Source organism: Dermacentor variabilis, chromosome 5 (assembly GCF_050947875.1).
Source record: "Dermacentor variabilis isolate Ectoservices chromosome 5, ASM5094787v1, whole genome shotgun sequence".
Classification (NCBI taxonomy): Eukaryota; Metazoa; Arthropoda; class Arachnida; order Ixodida; family Ixodidae; genus Dermacentor; species Dermacentor variabilis.
The window spans coordinates 144,897,695-144,907,461 of record NC_134572.1 but is presented as its reverse complement, the minus strand read 5'-3'; the positions used below and the strand labels follow the sequence as shown (position 1 = coordinate 144,907,461).

Here is a 9,767-nt window from a genome sequence, read left to right as displayed (position 1 = left end):
GTGCGAGTGTATGCCCACTGCACCCCACAGGTGCTTCAGTGTGCATTTCATTTTATTCTTATAATTGCATGATCACAGCATCTGGATCCATGTCCACGAGCTAGGTAGTTTCTTTTGAAGGATGGCAGCCTAAATGAACAACGCAGGCACTTAATCGAGACCTATTAGTAACAATGCAGTATAAAGTACCAGCAATCCAGTCACAGTGCAACTTGAATAAGAAGGAAAGGATATCTAGGAACACATATTTTATGTGGTAAGCAAGGCAATGGGATCATGCTGATATGAGCACAGAATAGTGACGGTGTTAAAGTTCTCTTAAATTTTATTATGTATTTTGTGACCTTTCTTTATCGAGGTAATTGAATTATAGAAAAATGCTCAACACCTTACCAAATTTAACATTCGCTCACCATTACAATACGGCTTTCACCCAGGCTACTCGACTAAACTTGCACTTGTTGAGCTAACCAATCAACGAAAACTCTCTGTCGATGAAGGCAATTACACAGCTTCAGTATTTGTGGATTTAAGCAAAGTGTTTGAGAAAATAAACAATCGCATAATATTTCATAAGCTTTAATCATTAGGAATTACCAGCCCAGCGCTTCTGTTACTACAAAATTACTTAACAGACAGGATGCAGGTGGTAACCATTTCAGGCGTCCATTCTAAAACCATGTTCTCTATAATACTGGCATGCCCCATGGTTGCATATTGGGTCCGCTTTTTATATATCAATGGTCTGCCTAACTGCCTCTCTTCGAAATGTATACTTGATGCAGATGATACTACATTCGTTAACTCCGATAAATGTATTACAACTTTAGTATCTAACCTTAATGGCAATTTACACAGCCTGCTGGAGTGGCGCCATGCTGACCAGTTACCGATAAACCTGTTCAAAACAAAATTTGCTGTATTCACTTCCCACCAACAAACACTTCAGTCCATTCCTCCTATTTTTCTTGGCACAAGTCCTATCCCTGCAAGTTCTTCCTGTAATTATCTTGGTATAGAAGTAGACAGAAATCTTAAATTTATTGAACAAATAACCAAAGTAAAACAAATTACCTACGGGATCAAGGTAGTCTTAAAGGGACTCTTGAGGCAAATACTAGGTCGATGTGGACTGTTTAAATACCTTTCCATAAACCTCGCAACGCTTGCTTCGTGCAAAGCTAAGGCTTAGTTTAGGAGAAAACTGCATCTGAAGGGTCCGAATACATTTTTTGACATAAAAATCTCCCGCCACCCAACCAGGGGGAGCAGTGACATTGCATATGCCATCACATCCTTTGCTGCTGTCGGTGAGTAGAACGAACGACGGACGACAGATGGCGATACCGAGCCAAGACAGAGCAGTGGATTCGCTGCTGCAGTTGCTTTTTGTTCAAGTGGCATACACCATTCGGACATCCCGAGACATCACATGGAAGTTGAATTCAGCAATATGCAGCAGCCATCTGGAACTCTTGATATTAACACACACATTCTTAGACTCAAAGCACTTCGAAATTGCACTTTGTGTGTATACCGCGGTAGTACATTATTGATGAGAGCCCTAAAGAAACATGAGGTTTAATTCTAAGTACTGAAGTTCGGAGGAACATTGTTTGAGCAAGCTCGTGCCACATGGTGCCCCAGCAGTAAGCGCAGTGCCGTTGAAAGTGTTATGTAACGGTCTGTGTACTCTACGAAGACCAAAATCAGCTAAATATTGCGTGCGCGAATTCATTTAATTATCTATCTTTTTTCTTACCCTGAAAAACGCGCCTCTCAAACCAATTTTTCCGCCAGACGTCACCAACAAGCTCGCGCACAAGTAAAGCAGTTCGAATACCTTAAATGAAACCTTTTATTTGTTTTAGAAAATTTTAATAGAAAAGCCGTTTCTGAAGCGTTTATAAAATGGTGATTTTAAAACATGGCGGCTATAACACTAAAACTTATTTTATTGTTTTGGCTTTCCGTTGCTTTTGGCCGGGCTTTTTCAAAGCATAGCCGGTGGTATAGACAAAGCAAGTCCAGTCCGGCTTGACCACGGCCGCGAAATGTATTGCAAGGAAGCCGACGCCGATGCTGCGGTCGACTAGCACATGTGTTTGATTAAAGGCGTTTAAAGTGTTTGCAAGGTCGTGTGTGCGCTCAGCGATAAACGCTACGGACAGATAGAAGCAGCTATTCGTCGCAGCGGGCGCGTTCAAGTCGTTATCCTCTTTCCAAGCGCACGCCGCTCGCGCTGCATGAACTTTTTGTTTTGTACGTACGTATGTACAAGCGGTGTTAACGTGGGTACCCAATTCGCCAGAAAAATGACTTCGTCGGCTGTGAAGTGCAAAATTGGCCCGTCCATTCTCAACGCCGACTTGGCGAAGATATACGAGGAATCCCAGAAACTACTGGACTGCGGAGCGGACTACCTCCACCTCGACGTGATGGACGGGCATTTTGTGCCCAACCTTACTTTCGGACATCCCGTTGTGAAGTGCCTCAAGAGCAAATTGCCCAAGACGTTCTTCGACATGCACATGATGGTGCTCGCACCGGAGAAAGTAAGAATTTTGATACTCCTGCTGGGTTCATCATTTGATTTTTTACGTGCAGTAAAGTCAAGAGTTATACTTGTGTCGACAGAATCTCACGCGCCACTGCTGGAACAACCGAAATCTAAGCTCTTGTTTTGCGCTATTTGGGCCACAATTTTGTAGCGATGCATTCCGCTCGATTCTATATCACTAATCATCCACAGCTCACGGCCAGCTGATCCTATTGACCATATTCCACTGACGAAGCGCGAAAAGGAAGAATAGCGTCTGAAAAGGCATCGTTACAAAATTGCGGGTGCCGTGATCGCGACTCTAGTTAACGTGCAATTCGTTTACTGTAGCTTCAGCTCTCGTAGCACTTGGTAACGTAGCAAGTATAGTAATAACCAAGGTGCGCCTTTTGTACTACAACGACTCGTCAAGAGTGTGTGCATGCATGTAGTGGTGCTCGATCCCCTGACTGTGCCACACACATCTTGTTTTCGTTTCAGTGGGTGTCCCCGATGGCAGATGCTGGTGCCGATCAGTATACGTTCCACTACGAGGCAACGTCAGATCCTCTTGGACTTGTGCGCAAGATCAGGGAAGCTGGCATGAAGGTCAGCTTTGCGCATGCATCTGGATTATAAGGAAGTAACATGCAACGAAGACAATTGTATCTCGTGCAAGGCTTTCACCTATAGTCAAACCCCTCTATAATCCCCCCCCCCCCCCTATTTGCGACTACGACTTTAGCGTACTTAGTGAAATGGCATGTGTGCGCACAATGCCATACAATTTTTATTTCACCCATTATTCACACTTACAGTTTGTGGTTGGATTCGTTATTAAAATTATGCCAGGCATATTACTTCTCCGCAGTTTGCTTCGCAGCAATATTAAATGCTTGGTACCACTGAGTTCTGGCTAACAATTAAGCTACTGCTCACACAAATTGTGCCGTCTGAATTTTCAGACAGTGCCATGTATATATTAGAAAGTATGCTAAAGGAAAGGAAAAAATTCGTTTGTGCCAAGCTTTGTGTGCACTTTAAAGGGGCCTTGAAATACTTTGGACATAGTAAGAAAACGTAGCCGGTCTGTACAAGAGGGTCCTGTGAACATGTGAACCAATAATATTGCACTTCACGCTGCAGGGAATTTACTACCTCATGTTGAAAACAGTAAAAAATTGCTTGCCCTCGCTTCCACTGTGCTATGCGACATCATTGCAAGCAGCTGGACCCACCAACCACTGTCAGAAGATTTCTTGATCGGGAATATTCTCAGTAATGCATAATGGCTAAGTTTAAGTAAATGAAACATATATATGTCTGCAATCTCAAAAAGTCAGAAAAAGATTTCGTCTTTGCGCTGCCGGTCTGCGCACAACAGTTGTGCGTGGCTGCATCTGCTGCACGTGGACTCCTAGATAGCAGCGGTGTGCTGCGTAGTGTAGTCTACCATGGCCGCCAAGGGGTGCTGCGACCAGCCCTTTTGCCTCTGAGACGCTCAACTTTTGGGTGGGGCTTTGACCCCCTTGGGCTTCTCCCCTGTGTAGTTTTCAGCACGCTAACGGAGACGAAAAGAGAGAGAAAGTTGTGTATCAATGCGATAACTGCACTTGTACTTGAAGAATTCGGAAAATGTTTGCTGCATAAGATTCGCGAGGCGAAGTCCTTTAATAGCGAGGCCATTCTATGATTAGAAGTAATCCCAGGTGGCTGAAATTGATCTGGAGCTCCTCGCTGCAGCGTCTCTCACAGTTAGGGTTGCGTTGAGACAAAGTTCCATGACTGTTATAGTTACTGCCTTTTTCTGCTTCAACACCTGCTTCTCTAGTTGGCTTATGGGTTGAGTGCTTGAATTTGGGCCCCGTCTCCCTTGACCGGAGACTGACATCTATTGTTTGCGTTGCACTTATTGAAGAACAGCCATATATGATATGCAGTCATATTGTACGTCATATGCACACAGGACTTATCACGTGAAAAGTAATATACTGCTGATGTCATAAAAATTACCGTGCGTCAAGATCTTTAGCATGCGAGCATTAAAGAAACCAAGGTTATCACAGTTAGTCATGTGTGCTCCAGTGCAACACCTACTGTCACAGCCTATGTGCAGCATCACCTATTCAGCAAAGAAAGAGCAAGAAACAACAGTTGGTCATGAATTACTCTTATTGCTCGGTTGATACAACCACACAAGTCTGAGTGCTTTTTCAGATTTTGGAGCTTGGACAAGTTGTCCACTCTGAGAAAGGTTCATCTTGTCTCAAAACAGTAATTGTCTTCTGTCTTAATGCACACAGTTCCCTTGTTTAATGCTGTGTGCTCTGTGTTTCCATGTCATGAACGGCAAGTGCCTATCTGCGTGATACAGTGCTCTTGACAAGAAAGCAGCAAGCTCAGTATTTTCAGGAAAGGAATGCAAGCAAGACAGATGACTATTATTTGAGGACAAAGCACGTCCCAAAGAGTGTAAACTTTTTCTTTAGGCTGTATCTACAGCCCGGGAAAGGTTTAAGAAAATACGAAAAAGGAAAAATTATCGCTCTGCTCCGCTTTCTTCCTGTTCGCTATCTTCTGAAGTCATTCCTGTGAAGAGGGTGACAGAATGGATAATATCACTTTCACTTCTTTTCTTTTGCTCTCAAACATCACTGTTTTTCCTCTCACCATGGCCATTCTTCTGAACTATCCCTATGATGTGGAATACTATCGTAATGTTTTTTCAACGTTGGGTAATTAGAGCTTTCTGTAGACTAATGTTCGAGCTTCCTTGCTAATGATGCCCACTTGGAGGCCCAGAAGCAATTTAAGAAAAAAGGCAGATAAACCAACCAAGTCATCGATTAGATCATGTGGTAAAGGACACCTGTGGTCAAATATTACTTCTCTTTACTCGGATAAAAAGCCTTGAGTCTGTCTCAAAAGCTTTTGTGCTATTACTTGAATATTTTTATTAAGAATAGCTATTCCTACTTCAATATGTTGTGTATGTGAGGAGTTATACCAGGTACAAAAGTGGAGACGTTAACTGAGTAAGTAAACAGAGTGAATGCTAGCAAGATCAGATTAGTACCAGTTTGGTAAAAAATTTAGTGCTAATACACATGACATGACAGAAAAGACATAAAGACAAAAGCACTCGTGTCTGCATGTCTCTAATGTTATGTCTTGCATATTAACGCAGAATTTTTTTACCATGCTTGCATACCAACTACTAGCTCCAGCAATGAACAGTTCCACAGTGCTAGTTTCTTTTTCATAAGCACAAACTGTAGGGAAAGGGATGTGATGAAGAAATGACATGTCTAGAGGAAACAATACAAAGCTCAGCACGTCTTTATAACCACATCTGTAGCCCCTGTGCAAACGCAGACGAAACATAGAAAACCAGAGAAGAAAGTTGGCGCAGGGAAAGCTCCTATCCAATGCAGTATTGTCTCTTGGTGTGTCACCTTTCTTCTGTGTTCCTGCCTCTTCCATTCGAGCTGTCATGGCTAAAATGATGTGTGTCTAGGCACAGCATCATGCACGTTGCCTTGTGCCTGGAATGTCAGGAGGTGCGGCATTTTATTACTAAAAGTTCCCTCCTCTGATCTAAAACACATTTTGAAGCAATGTTGACAGAAGAGGTGCTAGATGTGGTGACCTTTCGGACCAGTGCACCCCCCCCCCTCAAATTGTTAGGTTTCCGTGTATCTAAATCTTGTAGGTGGCGTGCTGCGAAACATTCCTTCAAATAATGTCCTTGCCAAGCCACTGTTTCTGATTTGGAGGAAAGCACGGCCAAGTGAATTCATAGAAGTGGTGCGGAACGATGAGGAGATTTTTCTTTTGTGCTCATGATGCTGAGTGAGATGCAATCGTCTTTGTCAAGTAAGATTGTAAAGGATGGTACAGGCGAATACCATAGGATAATGGGTTAATGTGTCACTCCAGTTCACGCATGTCTTTTTAAAATTTTTCATGCCACACGATACCTTCCACACACTGACCTAATCGCAATAATGATTGACTCGCAGGACACATGCTGCATGTTTTAATGATGCATCATATATGTGCATCATGCATCAGGTGCATTATCATGATACACCTCCCCCCAGTCTGGACGCCTGGGCACGCCTCTCTCCTTGCAAACCACTGCATTCATGGAGGCCTGAAAACTCGCTCAGAAGGTGCCAGAGGGAGAGCTGTCCAACCCAGATGAAGCAGACACACAAGTCACACCCCTCGGGTATCAAGATATTATAGACCACTATAGCCAAGCCTGGCTCAGATATCAACCTGTACTTATCTCGAGAGGACGCAGTGGCTGTAAAGCAACTACAGTCTGCCTGCCCAAATCTCCACTTCCCACATGTCCTCCACTCCACGTCTAATTCCTCCCAGTGCCCAAGCTGTTGGGGCACACCAACATTATTTCATGTAGCTATGGAGTGCCAACACCCGCTGCCAGGACGGAGACTGTATGCTGACCCCATCCCAACACTGAATAGCTCGGAGGCCATGCTGCGAGATGGAAACTTGCAGGTTCAGCAGACACCGGTCTGGCGGGCCTGCGACATTGCCCTGGACTAGGGGCCAAACCTTCTAAACACTTAACGAGAATAAAGTTATTTCTCTCTCTCCGTGTGTTCAAGGATGTGCACTGTATTTGCGTGTTTCATTCAGACCAGTGCATGCCTTGCGCAAGGGGATTCACTAAGCAAGTGCTCTTTGCATTCATGAAAAAGGCTGGTTGCTAAGCTGTTTTAGGGCTTCTTTGATGCACGATTTTAGCCAGTGCATCTTTTGAAGGTGGCTCCTTCGATGTGCGATTCTTCTTTAGATGTGGAGGTTCTCACCAAAGAAAATGTTCACTAAAACAGTGCACAGTAGCCCATGTTCTGATGTTTGTGCTTGTCTTTACGTTCATAGCCTTGTTCGATTTTCGCAGGTAGGAGTGGGCATCAAGCCCAAGACGCCAGTGGATGTTGTACTTCCTTTGGTGGAACATGTTGACATGGTACTTGTGATGACCGTGGAGCCCGGATTTGGTGGACAAAGTTTCATGGCTGATATGATGCCCAAGGTACATCATCAATTACTTCCTTCACACTTTGTGAGATTTAACCTTAATTTGAGGCACAATTGAGGGAACAGGGTGAGGGAATTGAGGGTGAGGGAACAAACGCGAGTTAATGATATCTTAGTTGAAATCAAGAAAAAGAAATGGGCATGGGCAGGACATGTAATGAGGAGGGAAGATAACCGATGGTCATTAAGGGTTACGGACTGGATCCCAAGGGAAGGGAAGCGTAGCAGGGGGCGGCAGAAAGTCAGGTGGGCGGATGAGATTAAGAAGTTTGCAGGGACGGCATGGCCACAATTAGTACATGACCGGGGTTGTTGGAGAAGTATGGGAGAGGCCTTTGCCCTGCAGTGGGCGTAACCAGGCTGATGATGATGAGGCACAATTTGGTCGTTGTATGCATCTATAGACAGATCTAGACAGATCTAGACAGACAGAAGTCTAGACAGATCCCATATTGACCCTTTTCACGGCGATCCCATGGGTGCTGCCATGTTTGATCACGTGGTGACGCATCCACTGCTTGCCTCAGCTGCCACCGTTGCCTCCGTGTTTACAATGGATGTATATGATGCCAGTGCGGCTCTGCACACCTCTGTTTCAGCTGATATTGTAGACAGTAACTAGGTGGATGCCACATAAAGCTTTGACTACAGCATTAAAAGGCACGTAAGCGCTTTTGGAACTTGTTACGTTTTGTCTAAACGGTGCAAGCAGCATGTACGCTGCTTGTAATACAAGCGCGGCCAGAATGTGCCAAGACACTAGGGCCAAATTTTCTACTAATATTCTTAGTGTTGAACTGTGTTTGGGTAACAGCCGACGATGTTAATGGGGGCATCGAGGTTCTTTTTTGGTGGCAGTTCTTCCCTTAACAAACATATTCTGGAACCACTATTTTACCACTGGTCTTTTCTTGCTCTTTATTGAATGAATCATCTGTGCCTAATTTTTATAAGGGTCACAACGCGAAGAATTTGTCTTTCGTACAATTGTCGTAACCATTTTTGTACCTTATTTCTACAGGTGAAGCTTTTGCGCTCCAAGTTTAAAGAATTGGACATAGAAGTGGATGGTGGAGTGGGGCTAAGCACAATTCAGGAGTGCGCTGAGGTATGTACATTACTCCTTGAATGTTCTTTGTTACTGGAACTTAAATATGTATGTCTCGCATGATTATGAATTTCGAGAAATCTGACTGGTCTTGATTTCTCTGTTTAATTTCAGGCTGGTGCCAACATGATTGTCTCCGGAACAGCCATCACAAAGAGCAAGGACCCCAAGCATGTGATCACAACTCTTAGACAGTCCGTAGATAGTGTAATTGAAAGAAAAGCTGCACACTGAATGTGTAACATAATATTGTGATAAAATGCTTTTTTCAGTGGTGCAATTTTGCAGCGATGTTAATAAAGTTCTATATTTTAATACTTTAGGTGTCGTTATTTATTGCACAAGAAGTTATGTTTAATGTGTTAATAGGTAGTTAAGGGGCTTAGTTGTAGAATCTAATGTTTAATGTGTGAATAGGTAGTTAATAAGCTTAACGGGAAAAACTATATCAGCATTTTCATTTTCTAAATATTGTGAGACAAGATTTAGGCAGCCAGCCTCCTATTTATTCTCCCGAGTGGGAGCCCCACCACCAGGCCCCAAAACAGTGATGATGAGTATGTACAGGTGAGAATAAATGCTCACACTAATTTTTCCACGCGCGCAAGCGGCCAGCCAGGCCGCGACTTGACCAGGAGGGTAACGCCGAACGAATCGTTTGAGGCGTGAAACGTAAACGATCTCTGAACCACGATAACGATGGTCCAAAGAAAAGTCTATGGGAGTAACGCGATAGTTCACGGGGGATGTTTGTTCATTAATGATGTAGGGTCCAAGGAAGCGGGATTCAAACTTCTCACACAAACCGGGTGTACGAATGAGCGTCCAAAGGAGCACTTCCTCTACAGGACGAAAGGAGATGTTGCAATGAGAAATGTAACGTTGCTTGCGATCCAGCTGACTCGCTTCTGTGTTGAAATGAGCACGTTGACGGCATTCCTCAAGTCTCGAGACGAACAGTTTGGGTATACTGGCCGAGGTGTTAGTTGGGGCATTGAAGAAAGCGACATCAATGGTGAATGTTGATGAACGGCCGTAAACTAG

The 9,767-nt window shown here is 43.9% G+C and overlaps 1 protein-coding gene across 1 annotated transcript; it reads left to right on the top strand.

Moving 5' to 3' along the window:
• Positions 1–2,019: 2,019 nt before the first annotated feature.
• On the top strand, positions 2,020–9,040 carry Rpe (ribulose-phosphate 3-epimerase). Its single transcript, XM_075693566.1, has 5 exons — positions 2,020–2,555; positions 3,041–3,148; positions 7,476–7,610; positions 8,637–8,723; positions 8,838–9,040. Exons 1-5 carry the CDS (start codon positions 2,247–2,249, stop codon positions 8,955–8,957), a joined length of 759 nt encoding a protein of 252 aa, XP_075549681.1. The 5' UTR covers positions 2,020–2,246; the 3' UTR covers positions 8,958–9,040.
• Positions 9,041–9,767: the final 727 nt, after the last annotated feature.

Coding starts and splice junctions, on each gene's coding strand:
- Rpe (XM_075693566.1), top strand. CDS start 2,247: ATGAACTTTTTGTTTTGTACGTACGTATGTACAAGCGGTGTTAACGTG. Junction 3,149..7,475: donor TCAGGGAAGCTGGCATGAAG/GTCAGCTTTGCG, acceptor CGATTTTCGCAG/GTAGGAGTGGGCATCAAGCC. Junction 8,724..8,837: donor CAATTCAGGAGTGCGCTGAG/GTATGTACATTA, acceptor GTTTAATTTCAG/GCTGGTGCCAACATGATTGT.